The following is a 20,887-nucleotide window of genomic DNA, read 5'->3' on the forward strand; positions in this document are numbered from 1 at the left end:
GAGTTGGAGTCCAATAACATTTGGAAGGCACCAAGTTTGCTACTCCAGAGGGGTTAGTTGGGCACCAGACCTTATTGGAGGAGGTTGCAAACTTAGGGGTGGTTGGTATCCTGGCACTCCAATCCCACCAGCTACTCTACCTGGTTGATTCAGGATTTTCATTCTTTTCCATACCTAAGGTTGTTTGCACCTCCCTGGGCAGGACACCATATTTGAATGCTTGTGATCCCAAGGTTGCACAATGTCACGCAAAAACACACACACACCCCAAGCAGCTTCCAAGTGGGGAGTGTTAAGCCATAGGACAGAGTAAGAAACACGTGGCAAGACCTTTCAAAATACTCTAGGAGGGCTCAAAACGTCACTGCTAGACCTTCAAAGTACAGGGCGACAAGAAGCCTTGAAATATTAAATGCATCACATCTTGCACGTCTCTGGAAGCAGAGGGGGGTTGCGTCTTAAATTATAAAACCTAGTTGGAGGCTGGGATAGATCACAGTGTAATAACATAGCAAGAAAGTTTCGCAATAAGGAAGAACACAGGTGGGATCATAAATCAAGGAAGTAGAAGTGGTATTGGAAGCCAGATCAACATAGTAAGGTCATTGGTGCAATCAGGAATCCTGGAAGAGTAGAGCACTTCATTTTCTGCCTATAATAGGTAGATTTCTGGTAAGAGCTTTTCCATGCTTCCTCCCTTTTGTTTGCAAGAAATCTCTGCAAACCAGAAGACAGGAGGAGATGGACTCTCTACTGAATGTACATAACCCTATCTCCTGTTTCCCAGAATCCCTTTATGTCCCAGAGCAGCTGTCAGACACCACTTTGTACCATGAAAGCAGAATACAGATTCGGTCAGCTCAGTGATGCAAATCCATTAGCTCTGCTCCTGGTAAGACAAGATTCCGGACAGAGTCGCAGATGAGCTAGTTTCATGCCAAGCAAAGGCAGCTTTCAGTTCCGCTGGTTTTAATTGTTTGCTATTTTGAAGCATGAAATCTTGCCAGGATGATTAAAACCGATGATTTATAGCCATCTCACCAGATATCTGACGCTGGTAACATCCAGCATTTACTTGGCATACATACCGGTAAGCATTGCAATGAATTAATAAGAGTCATGTGGTCACCAAAAGCAGTCAAGGCTCAAGGGCACAGCTGTGACTTATCTGGTTGATTCCAGGCTGCAGATCTGGGCCTGATCTCCCATTGCTTCATTCTAGGTGCCATAGTTTCAGTTTAGGCTATTTGACTTGGTCGCAGTCGAGTTTTCTATATCATGCAGAGCTCCTTACTACAGTGGCATCTTGGATATATTGTGGGCAAGGATGCCCAGACTCATTCTCCATTTCTCTCTATTACTAGCCAAGCGTATCAGAACAAATTCTACCCAGGATCTGCCAAGGAAATTGCGGAATTGCAATTAATCTTCAGATGGAAAGTTAAGCAAAATGCAGTTCTGCAGAATAACATGAAGGGACACAGATTGAGGTGGGGGGAGTGGGAAAATGTTACCAACTCTGCATGTTCACCATCTGGAAAATATTTTCCATTATTTGCTGAGAGATGTATTTCTTACAACTTGCTAGTAATCTGTTGTGTACACTGTTTGGGACTATCCATAAAATATGTTGATATCAAAAGGGAAAGGGTGGTATTGAAGTCATTCTAATCACTATTCCACCCCCCCCCATGTAAAACAATTGGGTGGGTGTGGCTGGGTTGGTCCAAAATGAAATAGTTATCAGCTCTGGATATGTTTGATGGGAACTTACAGCCATGAAGCTTTTTATAAATGTCTTATTTTGGGGGACAGTATTGTTTGCTCATTTTTTTCATATAAACCACCTCTGTAAAATGTTAAGAAAGACAGACTACAGATGGCATTAATTTCTGCTTTGGGTGTGTCAGCACATTGCAAATAAGAGGCGATTTATAGTTAGCAGGGCTGGCCCAAGACATTTTAGCACCTGAGGAAAAATGGTGCCTCCCTTACCGCCATGGGAAAAGGAGTGAGTGAAGATTTGCAACAGCAACAAGGGGCAATAAAGATCTGCTGCCTCTGTGTATCCTATCACCTGAGGGGGTTGCCTCGCCTCACCTCATGGATGGGCTGGCCCTGATAATTGGCCTCAGGCCCACTCAACATCTTGCTACTTCACTGTGTGAATTAAAACCATTGTACACCAAGCTTCAAACTACTGTTTTAATTTTCTTGCAGGAGATACAACCCTTCAAACAAAAACAGGAAACATCACAGTAGGTAAGTTGAAGGGTGTGTGTGTGTGTGTGTATGTTTGTTTGTTTGTTTTTACCTGTGCAGATGTCAAGTGTGGGCAGCTTTTCAGCCCCTGGGCAACTTTTAATTGTGTAGCTGCTGAATTATTACTGTATTATTATTTCATAAATGACATCAGGTATGGAGCAGGTAAAAACCCAGCTCAGCCAAAAGCATGTTTGCAGACATTGTTAATCAGGGAAGCCTAAAAAGCTCCTTCAAACCTCTTCTTCTGAAGAGCCTTCCTCCACTCACCGAGGCCCACTGAAATGAATGGTGAGATATTTTAAGTTCCTAGATTTCAGCATGACTGACTCCTGCTGTGTTGTGTCTGTTAACTCTTAACACTGTGGTCTGAAACTCTTTTGGAACAGTAGTGAACTTATATATATTGTCTTAGCGGGGGAATAAGATACAGCATAAATTAAAAGTTTAAGAACATCTCATAAAAGGAGATGTTCTTAAATGAATACATGCTTGTCTTGGGATGTAGTGACCATATATGCATCTAGAGAATGTAATCGATAGGAAGACAAAGCATTGCAACTCAGAGTCAAAAAATGAAAGACGATCCTTGTGTAATATACATTCCAGACATCTGGTGTGTAACAAGACACTTGACGATAATTCTATCCAGATTGTTTAACCTCATGCAGGCAATAATTTCCATTCAGTTGGGCTATCAAAATGAATTTGTAATACTTTTTCCAGCCTTGATGGCATGTATTTCATTCAGCATCAATGTGTGCTATTTTTACCCAGGAACCTTGAATTTGTGCTTTGCATCCTGGCCACCAACAAAATGTATACGATGCCCCTGGCAAGATTTGCCTTAAATTTAGACTCAATAATTTATAAAACCTGCAAGGTAATCCCACTGGAATGAATAAAGTCTTGGGAGGATGAAAATCCGGAATTTTCCTTATTTTAATGATCATTAAAATGGGGTGGGGGGTGGGGTTTGTCTCTGATTACTCCAGAAGTTGGCTGTAGAATGTACTGATTGACTGGGGGTTATGACATCACAATAAAGTAAGTTAGACCCATTAAAACTTAGTTGACTACTATCTTGAAGACCCAATATTGGTTGAAGGTAGGTGGAAGCTGGACTTGCTTGGGGGTGGGGTGCGGGGAAGAATCCCACCCACCCAGTGTAGTCATTTTTAAAAAGCATGTATGAAGACGTTGTTTTTTGTGGTGCTTCATGCTTGTGTCTGCTACTTGTATTTATTGAGATCCATACGATGTCTCATCACTCCCTTAGCAGAGAGATTATCTCTTCACTCGTAGGAGGTGCACAATTGTGCCGTATCTTCTTTGGGCACACAACTGTATATAGGCATTTAAAAAGAGGAAGGCAGTAAAGGAGTTTCCCAGGAACAACGCTTTCCCCTGGGCCCTTCTGTACAACTTTTCACTCGCCACTCAAAAAAGCCACCGAAGCAATAACATTTGATGCTGGGGCATTTTCTCCTCAAGAAAGCTGCTCTTTTACTTCAACTCCTATATCAGCTTTGATTGTGAATATCAGAAATCAGATTGGGGAAATGGGTTCTTGGAAGAGGTAGAAAACTTCCCACTCCCTTATAAAACATTCTGCTTTAAAGACCAAACACAATTTCTTGTAACATTTTCATGGCAAAAATGGCGTATCTGGGGGGGAAAATTGATAGTCAGGACTGTATATTCCCTCCTGAGATGCAAAACATTACAAATTTTCATAAAGCATTTCATTCTGTGCTGACTTCATGGCTGTGGTTTATATTCTGTTCTTGTATCAGTTTCCCAGACTTAGTGAGATTCATATGGCTCACTGCTCTGTAGAATATTTGCCAAGCTTCAAATAATGTGATCCAGAAGGACGCTCACGTCAGATTGGCTCTCCCCCCCCCCACATACTTTCAGCAACTTTCCTCTGTTTGTGAACCCCAAACTGTGTTTCAAAATCTCCAGGGTTTTTTTGTTTTTTTGTTTTAAGCAGATCTGTGTGGTTGTTGGGTGTCCTGGCAGTGACTGAAAACAAAATGGAAAACTTTGGCACAAAAATAATGCTAAGAAGAAAGCCCAAAGTGTGTTTTGTGTTTCTAATTTATGATTTATGGATCCTGCTGCCTTTAAAAAAAATCTTCTGGGTGATGAATATGCAAACCTGTGAGTGAGCAATTAGCGGTGAATAGTAAGATAGCCAAATTTGCTGCTGACACAATTTTTTTCAGGACAAGAACAAGAAAAAGATTGCAAGAAGCTCTAAAAGCATCACTCCAAACTTGGTGAATGGGCATTAAATGTGATTCAGTGTAAGCAAGTGTAAAGTAATGCATGTTGGGGCAAAACCCTGAACTTCACTTATGTGCTAATTGGATCTGAACTGGTGGTGGAGCCTGGGGAAGCTCAGTCGGCGTGAGACTCTTAATCTCAGCCCCCTCATTGGGCAAAAGATTCATGCATTGCAGGGGGTTGGACTAGATGACGGGGGTGGCCCTTCCAACTTTACAATTCTATGAAATAAAAAAGGAATTCGAATGAATTCACACGGACAGAAACAGGGTCCAATCGTGTGGGTCAGGACAAAAGGCCTGGGCAAAAAGATAAAGTCTTTATAAGATACCTGATGCAGCTGATGAATGCCATTTATTGTAGAGGGAAGGGCATCCCATAATAGAGGAGTGATAGCAGGAAATGCATTTTATGGTCACTGCTCTATAACAGTATAAGTAGAATTTCTGCAGATGTTCTTAGTGATCTTACAGGCGGTAGAGAGAGGGGTAGGCAAAATGCAACTCCTTGGAGGAAGATCTGGATCCCAATGTAAGTCAGAAATAAAACAGAGAGAGTTGGGACCTTCTCATTAGCATACTCTAGCCTAGCTGCAATTTCCAGCATGGCTCACTTCCTTGAGACTCTTTTGTAACCCTGCTCTTGCCCACAGGTAGAAGTGATGGGCCACATGGGGTGGGGGCGGCAAGAGTTATCGGAAACACGAAACTGTTATAGCCCAGTTCTCAAGAGTAGCAACAGCTTTTCAAATTCCTAGAGCCTGGAACTCATCTCTTTATCACCTCACAGTGTGATTCAGTAAGTCCCAGTGCTGTTTCTGACCACTAATGTGCCCGGTTACCAGCATTATTGTCCCCGCCCCCTGGCCAACATCTAAATCAGATCAACAGCTGTGGCTGTTAAAACAGAAAAACAAAAACCTTACTCTCATCAAAGGTTTGCAAGATCATGCTGAGAAACTCTGGTCATATTGAACTGATTTGCTACACTTGATTTCCTCTTAATTTGGCGACTGCTGCATCTGATGGGTCTCACCAGTGCAAATAGGGAAGCAGGAAGAAACAGATAAACTGGAATCCTTCTATTTATGATTGGGAAGAGAGTCCTCTTTCTCATTATTCTGAGGGCCAAACTCGCCGTCTTTAGTTCATACATTGGTCTCTCTCCTTAGCATATCAAACCAAATAGCTCTTGATCAGAGAACCCTAAGATTCCTTACCAACTTAAATTTAATTCATTGTAAAGGCTGCTGTGATTAAAAATCCAAAAACAACCGCTGCAAGTGGTCTGCAGATTATTTCCCCCTTTTCTCCATAAACCTCAGCTTCCTTTGTTACATCTTAGAAAGCTGAACAAAAATGGGCTTTGCATCAGTTGTGTGTTTAGCCCCAGAAATCTGTCTTTCATAAACTGAAGCAAAACTATCAAAACTGTTCCTTCCACTTCATCTTCTGTGCTCGTCAAAACCAAGTTTGCCGAAATATCTCGGGAGCACCACATTGTTTATCACAGCCATCTGTACCTTTTAGTTTTGCTCTCTGCCTTCCCCTTCTACTGTCAACCTAGAGGGCCGCCTTAAAAACGCTTGAACTGAAGCTAGTCTCATTTTATTCACAATCAATGCAATGCAGCGAAGCTTAGTTGCAAGTTAGACCCATGGAAAGGAATGGAACCAGAAAAGGGTGATTCCAGTGGGAATTGACTAACCTTTTGGCTAGATTGTGCCCAGTGTCCTCTATTTGCACCTACAGTTTCAAGGTTGACATGCAAACATAGTATATATCCCCTCCGACATGGGAGCAGGTGCTGAAGCTGAGGCCGCCGTTCCAGAGCTCTTCTTTTGGACAAAAGGCACTTAAATCCTACCCAGCTCTTCAACAGGAAAGAAGAGGGCCATTCCTCTTTGGGGGTCAAAATAATGTTAGATCTTTCTTTTTTACAAAACAAACAGCTCCATGTGTACAGCCCTAACTGTTGGATTGGAGAGGGGAACAATGCCTGCACTCCCCATGTAGCAGAGCAATCCTGAGGCTTTGCAGAGGTGTGGAGTTGTAATTGCATCCCTAGCCCAGACGTGGAAGGGGGAGAGAGAGAGATAGAAGATTGGGCCTGATCCTTGGGTCATCTTTAGGCTTCTGTAGCAGTTGGGCATGGATTAAGGCTTCTGTTTGCTGGCACCAGCAGCGAGAGCAGCTTGGAATCTAGCTGATCCCAGGCCGGCTCAGAGTGCCCTGTTTCTGGGCCTTTTGTTAGGCTCCACTGGTGGGGATATGGCTGGCAAGCTCCACACCTGCATGTTCAACAGGTGGATAATAGGAGGCTTGTGCCAGTAATGTGATATAAGCATCACTGTGGCAGCTGGTGAGAGGCTGCTGCCCACATAAGGCAGGTTTGGATTGCAGTGTAGCTAAAACGGTGGATGTGAAACTTCCACATGCGTTGTCCCAGGACTCGGTTGATAGCATCTTTGATCTTTCACATACTGTATATTGGATCCTCTGTGCCCACAATGAATCTCTGGGACAGGACAAGGAAAGGAAACCAAGAAAGCATATTTCCCGTCCCTCTTTCGTTCCAGGTTCTCTGATAGCACCTGCAAGAAGCTGCACATCCCAAATGCTGACTTTATAAATGCATTCTAATTTAAATTCCTGTTCTGGAAATGTAATTGGCCAGCTTTAGGAAACGCTCCCGACAGCATTCCAGATGGGAAACGCCCTATTAATCTGAAGACTGGGAACGCAGTCATTTTCTGACTTAATTCATCATTTATCATGGCCTGAGGGTATTTCAAAGTTTTGCACAGCAACAGCCACCTTCAGTAATCTGGCTACTCCATTTAAGCTACAGATGCTGACTAAAAAAAAACCCCAACCCCAAATCCCGTTGTTTTTTTCAGCCGATGAACCAGAGTGGCTGTGTTCCAGTCTCTCTCTTTCTCTCACAGGCTGACGTATCAAAACTCCTTTTGGGCTGGGTGGGACAAGGCCACGTATGAAGCTGTCTTCTCATCATAGGTTGTTTACCATTTTTCAAAGCCAAAAAGATGCTGTCACTTTTTCAAATGACCCGATCTGGCAGCTCTGCTTTTCTTCTCAGGAAGATATTGTGTTCCCTTATTTCGTTCACATTCCTTGCCATATTATCCAACTGGGTTGTCATGTACCCCTGGAGCTGAAAGCACATGAAATTGTGTGAGCAACTTCCAGTTAGCATCAGTTAAGAACAGAGTGCCTTTCTGAATGGTGCAGCTTGCATTCAAGGCTGCAGTTCTTCATGGAACCCCTGACACTTTTATACGATCTTTTGACCCTGAGAGCTGAGCACACCCCAAGAGTAAACTATGACATCAAAGGGAATTCTAATATATCAAAAGGGAATTAGCATACATATTGAATAGATGTGAAGAGATGTGAATTGACACAGACCTTCCTAAACTGTACACTAACAATAGGCTAAGTTTCATAGAATTGTAGAGTTGGAAGGGACCCCAAGGGGCATCTAGTTCAAACTCTTGCAATGCAGGAATCTCACCTAAAGCATCTATGACAGATGACCATCCAACCTCTGCTTAAAACCCTCCAAGGAAGGAGAGTCCACTACTCCAAGGAAGTCTCTTCCACTGTTGAACAGCTCTTACTTTCAGAAAGTTATTCCTGATGTTTGGTCGGAATCTCTTGTAACTTGAACCCGAAAGAGCTTACAATGAATAAGCAAGTTAAAACTAATTATCTGAGCTCGCGGTTCCAAAGCATGCCTGAAAACACATGGAAGAACTAGGATGCAGTAAAACTGGACAGGGAAACGAGAGTGACGAGTGTTGGCTGAAGGGGTAAAAGGTGGTAAAACAAGGAGGCTTGGGCCACTTGCTTTATAGAGAAAAGGGCAAGATGCCGGAGGTGGAAGGGAGTTTGCATGGTGTCAGGAGCTGGAGTCAGCAATAAAACAATCAAGCACCCAATGTCAGTGAAGTTAACTCTTTATCCAAAGAACAAAACAGCTCAGTCATAGTGATCCCAGCAACTCTTCCCAGCAACTCTCCAACAAGGCACTTGCAAGGACTGAAGGTCCCCGCCTTCCCACCGCCCTCCTTCCTCAGCAGCCTGAGGCTTCATCATCTTGCCTCTCATTGTTCCTCCCTCTTCATTTCTCTGTGTGTTCTGGGAGGCCAGGGGGAGGGGAGCTGGTCGCAGCAAGAGGGAGAGACTGCCTGGATTCTTCAGCAGCCTGCCTCATCTCTGCCTCCTGTAACTTCTTCATTAGCCGTTTAGGGAAGAAGCAAGGAGTGACGTTAGGTGATCACATGTTGGCTTGATGCTTCCAGAAGGAGTCTGATGCTCTTTTGTTTACTTTTGACATGGCAAAGATTTACCATGGAGAGAGGTGGCAATCAGTGGATTACGCAAGAGGTGCTGAAACTCCGCTTGCTTGATGAACATGCCTTACCTGAGTTACTAGTAATGGAGGGTCTTTCCTCCTCTGCAGGTCAAAATAGAACTTCCTTTCTTAGGTGCAGGCTCCCGTAATTCTAGCAAAAGCTGGATTTTAGGGGTACTTCATAACAGTGGACATACGAGGCCAGGATCCTACTCTGAAATGGCCGATGGAGTGAATACAGTCCAAACATCCTTTGCCGGCTTCTACAGTGGCAGCATTTTCTGAAGAAATGATTGCCGCAAAAGTTTATCAGGGTGGGGTGGGGGTGGAATGTTTGGTGCAGGGAGCTTTCAAGCCTAATTCCAAGAACAAATTGTTCTCAAAGACTAAGTGATAGACATGATGAGGGATGATCATGACAAAAGTGGTCACTGGGGGGGCGGGGGCGGCACAGTAGTGGTGGTGTTAATTCAATTTATATACAGTATCTCCCTTTATGGAGGCGGCATGCAAAGAAAGGCCTAAAATGGTGATCACAGGGTCTGGCTCCATTCATATAGGGAAAGGCAGTCCTTGAGGTATGTAAAGCCATTTGAAGCTTTACAGCCAGCACTTTGAATTGGGCCCATGAACTGCTTAGCAGCCAGTGCAGTTGAGCCAGGATTGGTGCTACGTGTTCAAACCATCTTGCCTCAGTGAGCATCCCTGGCCACTAAGTTCAGCACCAGCTGAAGTTTCTGAACCATCTTCAGAAGCAGCCCCACATATAATATGTTGCAGTAATCTAGCCTAGAGGTTGCCAGAGCATAGACAACAGTAGTTGAAGCTGGTGGGAGGCACTCTGCACCACCAAAGCCACCTGAGCCTCGAGCAACAGCAAAGGATCCAGAAGTAGACCCCATCAAGAGCAGGCCACCTCCCATCCATCTGGCCACTAACATTGCCTTATCTGGATTGAGCTTCATCTGGATTAGGTTTTATCTGGATTGAGCTTCGGTTTGTTGGCGCTCATCCAGTCCATTACGGAGGCAAGACAGTGGTCTGGCACAATCACCAACCGCCATACCTGCAGATGTAAAGGAGAAATAGAGCCATAGATATGGCTGATAACAGCGCACTCCAAAACTTTGGATGAGCCCACTCAGTGGTTTCAAGTAGATGTTAAGCAGCATGGGGGATAATATCGAACCCTGAGGGAACCCCAAGCATCACCCTGGAAATAACTATCCAAGTGGGATCAGAACCACCGCAAAGCGGTGCTTACACACTCCCAACTTGGATAGCCGCTCCAGAAGGATATCATGGTCATTGGTATCTCAAACCACGGAGAGGTCAAAAAGGATTAACAGGGACACATTGCCCATGTCTCTTTCCCGAGGCAACCAGGGCAGTTTCTGTGCCAAAAACTGGGCCTAAACTCCACTTGGATCACTTTCCTCCGTGTGCACCTGGACGTGGTCCATTGATTTGTGTGTAGCAAACACAGGCTATAATAGCATATTCTTGCTGCTTTTCTGGCAGGGGCAATCTCACATACATGGCCCAAGAGCTTTGTTCAAAGAAAAACTATGAACAAGTTAAATGCATTTATCATTGCTACAGGACAAACTCTGGAAACCCGAGGAACATTCTGCCTGAATCAAGCTTTTGGTTTCCACTAGTTAAAAAACTCTTTCAAATAACTTTCTTTTCTTTTTTTTGTCTGTTTGCCTGGTTATCTCTGAGACTTAGCTTTCAAACTGCTATGACTTTTTCTGTTCCTTGTTAAGAAATCCTTTGGATAAAGTAAGTGCATGTTGGGGGAAAAAATACTGGCAATTCAGCCATAATCTGCAAATATTTTCAGAGCATTTCCTGTTTTAGCTTCTGGGTTCAGCTTCAGATGTATTCTGAAACTCTCTTAATATCATAGTGTGGGGGTTTAGATTTTTTTTTTTTTACAAAAAATAGCAAGCAACTTTTGTTCCCTAGAGTTTGTGCAAATTAGCTTTTGAACAACTTTTAAAGGCAAGTTTTTCGTTCAGTGTATGTATGTATGTATGTATGTAGGGGGAAATATTCATCTAAAGACTGAATAGCATGCAGAGACAGTTTAGAAAACAACGTTAGGTTTGTTATCTTTGTACCCTTTGAAAACATGCTCCTTTTAGAATCACCCATACATCATTTTGCTTCTGGCGAACCCTTCTTCCTGTTTTCCTAGAGGAGGAAAAATGAAAATGATGAAAAATGTCTACATGGTTATCATGAACATTTTGAGAAGAACTAAGCTATGTTACCATCTCTGAACAACTACAGATGTTCTTTCCATGTAGATGTTCAGTGAGTCTCAAACTATCTATTAAAGTTTAAATATAGAGAGAACATTGTGTCCCTTCTTCTCTCTTCCTCCACAAAAACTCCACAGCAGTGCTTTCGCCCTAGGAGCAAACATTTCAGAAACAGTTTGTTAATATGGGACTCACAAAATATACATACTATTTCACTGGAACCCACACGGCTCAAAATATTTTCATTCTTTTGTTCTTCAGATTCCTCCGAAGGATTCCTGAAAGCTTCTACACATCATGGGGAGATAGATGTTTACATTATCAATCAAAAGGGGGAAGTGGATCTGAAATCTCAGGAAGGTTAGTAAATAGTAATTTTGTATGTGAAGCTTTTACAGCTGAAGCACTTTTAATCAACAGCAAGGTCTTCTGATTTCAATGGGATTTGGGTCCAAACTAAATGTGTAAATGACTAATATGCAAAGTTCTTGAAATTTGCACTTCAACTTTCTAGTTCTGGGGGAAATATTATTTCTGCTCTCTCTCGTTCTTTTTTACATTTGTGCTGAGTGAGTCACTTAAATTACTATGGCAGAATTGAACTTAACCTTAATGGAGGTGGGGTTGTGGGCTTCCCGACTGATCGACCGCACGGGGGCTGCGAGCTCAGCCCCCTGCGCGATGGAAGGTCCCGCCTGTGTCATCACCGGGCCAACCAATAAGGTCGACCGGGGGCGGGGCTTGGGTTTTAAAGCTCCTGGCAGGCAGGAACTCGGCCTCTTTACTCCCAGTTCGCTGGAGCGAACGATTCACCCGCCCACCCACCCTTTAGGCTAGGCAGACGCTGCTGTGGACTTCGGTTGGTTGCCTGGTTAGTCAGGGGCCGGGTAGGACTTTTCCCACTTGGGCTAGCCAGGATGGGTTTTTCGCCTACCTCATAGCAACTCGTCACAACTTTGGTTTGGCGGTTAGGCGTTGGAAATTAGCATAACAATAAGTGGAAGGCGGGGCAGGTTGCGTCATCACTGCCCAAATTGGAGAAGTAATCCACTAAAGGATTCTGGGGGCGGGGCTTGGTTCAGAGCCTGGAGACACCAGGGCCGTAAGGCACGCCCCTACAGTGGCCACAGGAGGAGTTCCGGTAGATGTACATCACTGGACTCCTTACTGGTGGTTAACTTCTCACAGGCTCCAACACACGGCTTGGAGTCGGATATAGTCGATAGGTTCCAACGCCTAAGCCAATACCGCTCATCATCCATAATCAGTAAAGTTGTGGCCTTAACCACCCACTTATAATTTAAATTCTGGTGTCTCATGTCTTTATTTCCCGGGGAAGGAGGGACATTGCCACACAAGTGTTCACTGCAACATCCAGACTTCACAAACACAAACCAGTATACAGTCAAGATTTGTCATCCAATATGGTCTGTGAGTCCTGGAAGACCTGATCCCTGTTTTGCTGGCCACTTTCTACCTGGCCTGGGAGGTTGGAGCTCTGCCTCCCTGACTCCAGCTACAAAAGCTGAGGCTGCTGAAGAGGCCCGGCAGCATTTTGGCTGTGAGTCCTGGGGGTCCTGCTCACGGCCTTGCAGGCCTTTTCCCACCTGGCCTGGGAGGGCGGAGCTCTGACTGACTGACTGACTCCAGCTACGAAAGCTGAGGATGTTGAACAGACTCTAGGGCTGGGGGTTGCTTAGGGGGTCTTGTTGCTATTAATTATTTGCACCTTTAATTTTTAGATGTTATTATTTGTGTGGCAATAGTTCAGATTGTTCGTGTAGTTTTTTATTTCTTGTTTATGGCTACTTTCGTTTTGTTGGTAATTACATAAAGCTTTTCATGTTGTAAGCCGCCTTGAGCATGGTTTTAACTATGGAAAGGCAGCATACTAATATGGTGACGAAAGCAGCCAGCACATTGCTTTGGAACAGGGGCATCCAATCCTAAATCCAGATGTTGTGGACTCCAGCTCCCATCATCCCTGACCATTGGCTATACTGGCTGGGGAAGATGGGCTCTGCAGTCCAAAAGATCTGGAGCCGCCATATTGCCTTCTTTTTGCTGGGTAAAAACAGCAAGCCCACTTTTCTTACGGAACTCTGTTTAAAAAATTTTTTGGGGGGTGTGTGTCTCTGACCCAAAGTGGCTTATGCCTGTCACCTTGAATTGTCTTAACACAAATCCTTCTGTTCTTGTGTATAATAGGCTCCATTACTGTCAAGGTACCTGCAACTCTTAAAGCTTATCTGCAGTTATCTGGGCGCAAGGTTGAGGTGGATCCAGAGATCCAACTACAGGAGACTCAGAATACCTCCAGGGAGGACCGCGTAACAGTTACAGGTGAGTCTTGTCTTGTAGACACTCTCCCCAAAAAACTTTGCTTTTAGGTATGAATCGAATTACTCTGTTTTAATTAAGTATATGCAGGCAGGTTTGCAACCCTTTCCACGGGTGCAAATTATATTTGTACCAGATTTCTCCCCATCATTTTTAGCCTAAACTGTAGTTAACAGCAGGGCTGCTTAAGTGGGGTTAACCTAGGATAGGGGTCAGCAAACTTTTTCAGCAGGGGGCCAGTCCACTGTCCCTCAGACCTTGTTGGGGGCCGGACTATTTTTTGAAAAAAAAATGAACGAATTCCTATACCCCACAAATAACCCAGAGATGCATTTTAAATAAAAGGACACCTTCTACTCATGTAAAAACATGCTGATTCCCGGACCCATCCGCGGGCCGGATTTAGAAGGCGATTGGGCCGCATCCGGCCCCGGGGCCTTAGTTTGGGGACCCTGACCTAGGAGGAGGGCTTTGGTGGGAAGAAGCAATCCTGTTATCTACTCTGGAGCTTTCAGTCATGGGATATCTGCACCGGGACTGTGCTGGACAATTCTAAGTACAAAGAGCATAAATTCATGCTTGAACTGCACAAAACGTTATGAGATTCAGTGGTGGGGGAGGGGGGGCTCCCCTACTTTGCTAAATGGAAAATTCTCACAGAGCTCCACATTGTATCTATTTTAGTCTTCTCAAATAATCAACTCCTTGGAGAATGGCTCAAATGATGTGTATCTAGGGGGTGATTGATTTTTTTTCTGCTGGGAAGAAGGAAAGAATAGATAAGTTTTGGTTTAGACTTGCCAGATGTAATTACTGTGCTTCTCAATACCCTTTGCTGATGTAGCACTTTAGAAACAAAAGGAATTCAAAGTTTGCCTTGCTTGCTATAGGCAAAGAATACATGGGAGACATGGAAGGTTGATTTACTTTTATAAACCTCAGTTATTTTCAGTGAAACACAATAAAATAATATTATATGCACCTTCAGTACAGTTTTCAAGTCCTAGGGACAAACATCCATTTGATACTCTGTTTTTTCTTCTTCAAATTACTGGTATAGGTTATTTCCTTTTGTTAGTAGTCCAATAACTTGTTTCCTGGCAAACTGCAGGAAAGAGTGATTTGTTACTATTGAGTCAAGAATGCTCGTTTGGGTTTTGCTTCGTCATATCCATGCACCACATCAAGGGCCTTTATATATATATCCTATCCAAGGGCTGGCACCAATTTTGCTTGGACAGTCAAAACATAACAGAGGAGGCTGCTCCAAACTGCACTTCCAAACTACGCACTTGTGTTTTGTTCCTCTAATTTAAACAGCCTTTGATGACACAAATATACACAGACACAGCCCAATACAAGGTCATAGGAGAGTCAGAAAGGATACCTGACTCTTCTTGCATCATTGCCTCTCTATCCTAGTCTAGCAAAGACCTTCTTAGGAAGCCACTTAGGTTGATAGGGACGCGGTTGGCGCTGTGGTCTAAACCACAGAGCCTTGGGCTTGCTGATCAGAAAGTTGGCGGTTCGAATCCCAACAACGGGGTGAGCTCCCATTGCTCGGTCCAAGCTCTTGCACACATAGCAATTCGAAAGCATGTCAAGTGCAAGTAGATAAATAGGTACTGCTACAGCGGGAAGGTAAACAGTGTTTCCGTGCGCTGCTCTGGTTCGCCGGAAGCAGCTTTGTCATGCTTTGACATGACCTGGAAGCTATACGCCGGCTCCCTCGGCCAATAATGCGAGATGAGCGCGCAACCCCAGAGTCGGTCACAACTGGACCTAATGGTCAGGGGTCCCTTTACCTTTACCTTACCTTGACCTTGACCTTTACTTAGGACCTTAGGTTGATGGAAGAGATTGAAACTATTTTTGTTGTTCTCGTCCAGGCTTTTCTCTGCTGCAAGATAGAATAGATGTAATAAATGCCTGACCATGTTTGTAACTTTTCATCGAAAGACAAATTTGATTGCTTCGTTGGTCCAGAAGCAACCCATGCTGTTTGTAACTACGCAAAATAATCCCAGTATGTGGGAAGGAGAACTGAAGTAAAAATAAAACTTGCAGAACTTTGTAGGGGAACCATTTTAGTGGCTCACCAGTTGGAGACTGAGTGCTCAGTGGAATAGTACAAATTGTGAACTATGTGAAACAGTTGTCTTCTGTGAAACTACTGGAGGCCCCAAAACAGGGTGAATCAATGAAAGGACCTGCTGGATTCTAAACGGATTTTAATTTAATTTAATTTATTCTTCCTCATCCTTCACTGTTGTTAGTGAGCAAGCCAGGAATATAAACCACGATTGAGCTCTCTTTCTTTGAACGGACAACAGTTTAAGCTATCCAGCATTCGCTGTGTTCAGATGTAACAGGGAACTTTGGTGAATTTAAAACTGGAAGTGGTAGCTTTCAGTCTCCTGTGGCATGTGAAAGGGAATGGGGAAGTGTGGGAGCCCATGACTTGCTGTGGGCTGTCTACATTAGGTCCAGTTGTGACCGACTCTGGGGTTGCGCGCTGATCTCGCATTATTGGCCGAGGGAGCCGGCGTATAGCTCCCAGGTCATGTGGCCAGCATGACAAAGCCGCTTCTGGCAAACCAGAGCAGCACATGGAAACACCGTTTACCTTCCCGCTGTAGCGGTTCCTATTTATCTACTTGCATTTTGACGTGCTTTCGAACTGCTAGGTTGGCAGGAGCTGGGACCAAGCAACGGGAGCTCACCCCGTCACAAGGATTCGAACCGCCGACCTTCTGATCAGCAAGCCCTAGGCTCAGTGGTTTAACCACAGCGCCACCTGGGTCCCCAATGCATTTGATATATTTATCTAATTGAATAAAAGAAAAGGCATGTTTATGTCAAGGCAAGTCTTCAGCAGCTTTTACATGACTCAGCTATTTCCCACCAGCCTTTAACTTCTATATGTATTGTTTTCCAGCCAAGTAATTTTGCTTCCCACAAGCTCCTGTGGGGTTTTCCTCACAATTTCATTTAAAGGATTGTAGAGTGAGTTCTTCACCTGGTGTTTCTCATGAAGCCCATTATATTTACACAAGTTGTGATGATTAAAATATATCGACCCTTTGTGTCACTGAGAAGGAATGTCCCTGTTGTTACAAGGGAGCAACTTCCCCTTCTCTTGGTTTTGGAAGGATGGCCCTGAAGGTGCAGCTAAGTATTCTGCAGCCTTCGTATCAACAAAGAAAAACTTTGTTTTGGAAAATGAATGTAGCAAACGTAAAATAAACTGGCCGCAGGAGAAGACAGTTGAGCAAAGAGGCTTCCCAGACGCAAGTGCAAGAAGCTAACCAGGGCATGCAACATTCTTTCCTCCAAAAGATCTGGGGCAAAGATATTGTATATCTTTGACTCCATTTATTAATATGGAATCAGGTTGTGTAAATTACAAGCTTGGCAGCTACATTTGGAGTGGGCAGAAGAAGCAAGGGAGCAATTTACAATATTTTTAATTCTCTCCTATAAATCTCAGTGCTGTAGTAACTGCAAATAAAAAAAATAGATTCCCCCCATCTATATTTAGCATCCTGCTCATATGTTCCAAAGAAAACAGGAGGTGAGCCCAAGGCATTTTCAAAGATGGAGAGTCTAGCCAGTCTATCATCAGAACCCAGCAATCATGCAGCAGCCATATTGTTAAATAGTTCATTTTGCGAAATGACTCACATTTTAATCATGTTAGAAATGGAACTTTAAACTCCACTAGCTGTACAGTGGTACCTCGGTTTAAGAACAGTCTTGTTTAAGAATGATTCGGTTTACGAAAGCCACAGAACCGGAACTAGTGTACCGGTTTGAGAATTTTACCTCGCTCTAAGAACGGAATTTGAATGGTGGAAGGGCACCGGCGGCGGGAGGCCTCATTAGGGAAAGCGCTGTACAGTGGTACCTCAGTGTACGAACTTAATCCGTTCCAGAAGTCTGTTCTTAAACCAAAACCATTCTTAAACCGAGGCACACTTTCCTAAGTAGTATGATAGTATAGTAGTATGATATAGTATGATCTGCTATACCTGTTTCAGGCATTTCACAGACCCATTGCTGTGGGAATGTTTTCCAACCCTGAGATTTTTTGGCCATCACTATTGATCAATGCATAGTGAGATTTCCACACACAACCCACCACAGTTGTGGGTGGGTGGGTTTATCAGATGATAAGGGCTTTTAATAAGGTATTTTAATATATAACAGTCATGATTTTTATTCCATACTAAGATGGTCATTTACTGTTTGAATGCACTGGGCAGAAACAGAGAGAGAAAAGTCTAAGTGTGGAGTCTTGTTCCAGGTCACAGTGATAGGAGAGTCTACCATGTGCTTTAGGGTTTTTTAAATTAGGTTTTTTTAAAAAATACCTTGGAGATGAGGGGGCTAGGTGAGGTGTGTGCATTATAGATCTTAACTTTAAGTTTTGAAGTTATGCACAATGGATGGCTCCACAGACTTAAAAGCACTTTTTGAAAGAGGCAGACGTTTTTCCTAAGAAAAAGAGAATAAATTCAAAGAAAGCAGGAAATGTTTTATAGACGTCTTTCAATAAACTTTTAAGACTGTGAGAACAGATGAATAATTTATTTCTCCAAATAACAAAGCAAAATAACACTTCAGCAATGCATTGAGGAAGAGGTCTTCCTTCAATAACAGTCTAGTGACTAGGAGTGAAACAACATCAGAATAGAACTAATCTGGCCACACTTGATAGCACACAATTAAGAAGCAAGCAAACTTTGACACATTAACCACTTGATAAGCTGGTGATTTATATTCACCCATTATATGGCTGGTGCCAGTCTTGCTGCCATATCTAGCACAAAATTTGGCACTAGGGGACACAGAGATACAAAATATGGCAACTGTGTGCTTATAGCATAGATGACTGGCAGTAATTCAGAAGACTGAATAAGGGGTCCAAAGGTTGGTTTTGGTATCACCAGGATTCTAGTGCTCTTGAAGGGCAACGGTTTTGTCTTCACCAGAGCCTGTTGCCTTTTCTCTTGTGGATTAAATTCTTGGAGTGACTCCAAAATATGTAGCATCTAATAACTCAAGTGTAGGTGCTAAACAGCCACGGCTGAAAGGCCTTTTCTAGAAAGCTATGCGTTTTTCATTTATTGTGTGTTTTGGATGGAGAGAGCCAGGTCCTAAGTACATAAATTGTGTTGAATTTTAAACAGGAAATAGACCTTCAGGTGTAAAAATAAAACGAACAGTCAGGAGTCTGAGAAGTATTCTGTACACTATGAGACTCTGGCACTTGGTTTATATAGTGGCAGAGAAAATCTTAAATCCATAAGGAAATAAAGATCAGTATTGCTTCAAATACAGTAGGAATCCTTATACTGTTTTTAGTTGCACATTTTGTGACTTAAGTGAATAATTTTGGCCATTTTTTTCCTGTGAGTGGTATGCTAACTTTTACTTCCTCCAAGGACAGTCCATTGTAGTTCACACTTACGAGATATGACTAATTTCAACAGAATATTCCTAGGGGAAGGAACAGATGCCTAAACTAAATGCTTTCCCATAAATCATTTGAGTTCAAACAAAGGCGCTAAATTATTTTATGCACATAATATCCTTCCAACTTAGCTACTCATTTGTTTTCATCTTTTGGAGGCTTACCAAGGTTACCTCTGGAATACAGTTCTGCTTTTGTTTTCTAAATCCAGAGGCTGAAAATAGATTTTGGAGCATAGCTTAGCCTTGGAAGATAAGATTACAGCATAGAAGTCCATGGATTCTAGTGTGCATGGAGTGGCAAGAAAGTGATTCTTTCAGCCTGCTACATCTGTACTCAGCTTATGGCCAGCAACAGAGACTTGAGTCCCAAACTAGGAATTGTGACAACCTGAATTTAAGAGCTAGCTTTCTGCATCCACAGGGTTTGCATTGGGAAAATGTGTTTCTATAATCAGGGACTATCAGTAGGCTTGATTTAAAATCAACAGAATGCAAAGACACATTATTCTTCCCCAAATCTATCCTGCTGGGACTTTGCTGCAGTGAGTCATTCTATGATGTCAAGGAAGAAACCAAGCAGCAGGACATGTCATGATTTATTCCAGTAAAAATTTCCATGAAGGTAAACATGAATCTGCTTAGAAAAAGGGCCCAGAATCAATTTGTGAAATTAACTCCCTTAATTTTTCTTTTGTCCATTTAGGCCATATGAATCAACAGGATAAACAAGGAAAATATATTAAAGCAGAGACAGAAAATGGCACAGTTCATCTCAAAAGTCAAACCTGGTTCCAGTCTGTGAAACTTAAGGCCTCATGATAGAGCAAATAATATTTACTTAAGAAACAATGAAGAAAGATTACTGTAAATCTTGCCGAAGTGTTTCTGTTGTCTTTGGCTTCAAATGCTTAGAAATCAATGGAAACAACTCCCCCCCCCCGCCCCAACTTGTTTACTGATCACTTTAAACAGCCAGACTTTGAACAAATACCCTGAATATTAAAATGCTTAATCCTGAGGGGGGGTTTCCCCCCTCCACCTTTCTTCTAGGGTGTTGGCCCCAATTCTCTCCCTCACCTCTCCTGACACCATGGTGGAGGAAGGTCTCTCCCCACACTGGTCCCCCACCTTTTTATAGGAATATTGGACAGCGAGTCACTGAGGACGATGCAGTGCAAGAAAGCCTCCACTCAATGCAGGTTTGAGTAGAGCCAGACTAACACAGTGGAAGCCAGAGGTGCTTCCAGCAGACCTTGGGAGTCATCACCACCTCGCCTCACCCATAGGACAGGTGGTTGGCGTTACATCAAATCTCCCCAGTGTGCACTCACACCCACAGTGGTAACCCATCAGCATTTCTGAGGCCTCTGCAAGTGACAGAAAGAAAGCAGGCCCATGTTTGCCAGCCTACGAGGCTGGCCTCGGTCATCTGGAGGGGGTGAGTCAAGCAGCTCCCAATCTGCTGTGAGGGTCTCCTAAATCTGCAGAGCAGATTTTGGTGGCTCACAGGAGGAAAGGGAAGCTCAGTTGCCCAAGCAATGGTCTGTTGCACTCAAGCACCGACTCCCTCAATTATTTACTGAAAATACTGATATATCACTTTGTAGGCACCCCCCCCATTCTCTCAAAATAGCTTTAAAAAGCTTTGTACGATACAATCACATAAACTACTGTATCAGAACGAGTGAAGCAAGACTATCATTTCCAAAGTTGCATGGCATAAGGCACATGATACAGCTAAGCAGCTCTGCCTTTAGTCAGTGAATGTGAAATACTACCATATTGGGTTCCATTATTGAAGAAAGACAGGACACCTATGTAACAATAAATAATGTTTATTATTTGAGGAATGTGTGTTTCACTTGTGC

The 20,887-nt window shown here is 43.3% G+C and overlaps 1 protein-coding gene across 1 annotated transcript in view; it reads left to right on the plus strand.

The window, feature by feature from the left end:
* The window catches only part of FAM185A (family with sequence similarity 185 member A), a 37,078-nt gene extending 16,221 nt beyond the window's left edge, over nucleotides 1–20,857 (plus strand). Inside the window, exons 5-8 of the mRNA XM_035126783.2 lie at nucleotides 2,221–2,262; nucleotides 11,463–11,561; nucleotides 13,410–13,544; nucleotides 19,723–20,857. Coding sequence (XP_034982674.1) covers nucleotides 2,221–2,262; nucleotides 11,463–11,561; nucleotides 13,410–13,544; nucleotides 19,723–19,838 — 392 coding nt within the window. The 3' untranslated portion in view covers nucleotides 19,839–20,857. The remainder of the gene's footprint in view (nucleotides 1–2,220; nucleotides 2,263–11,462; nucleotides 11,562–13,409; nucleotides 13,545–19,722) is intronic.
* Nucleotides 20,858–20,887: the final 30 nt, after the last annotated feature.

Source organism: Zootoca vivipara, chromosome 10, assembly GCF_963506605.1.
Source record: "Zootoca vivipara chromosome 10, rZooViv1.1, whole genome shotgun sequence".
Lineage (NCBI taxonomy): Eukaryota > Metazoa > Chordata > Lepidosauria > Squamata > Lacertidae > Zootoca > Zootoca vivipara.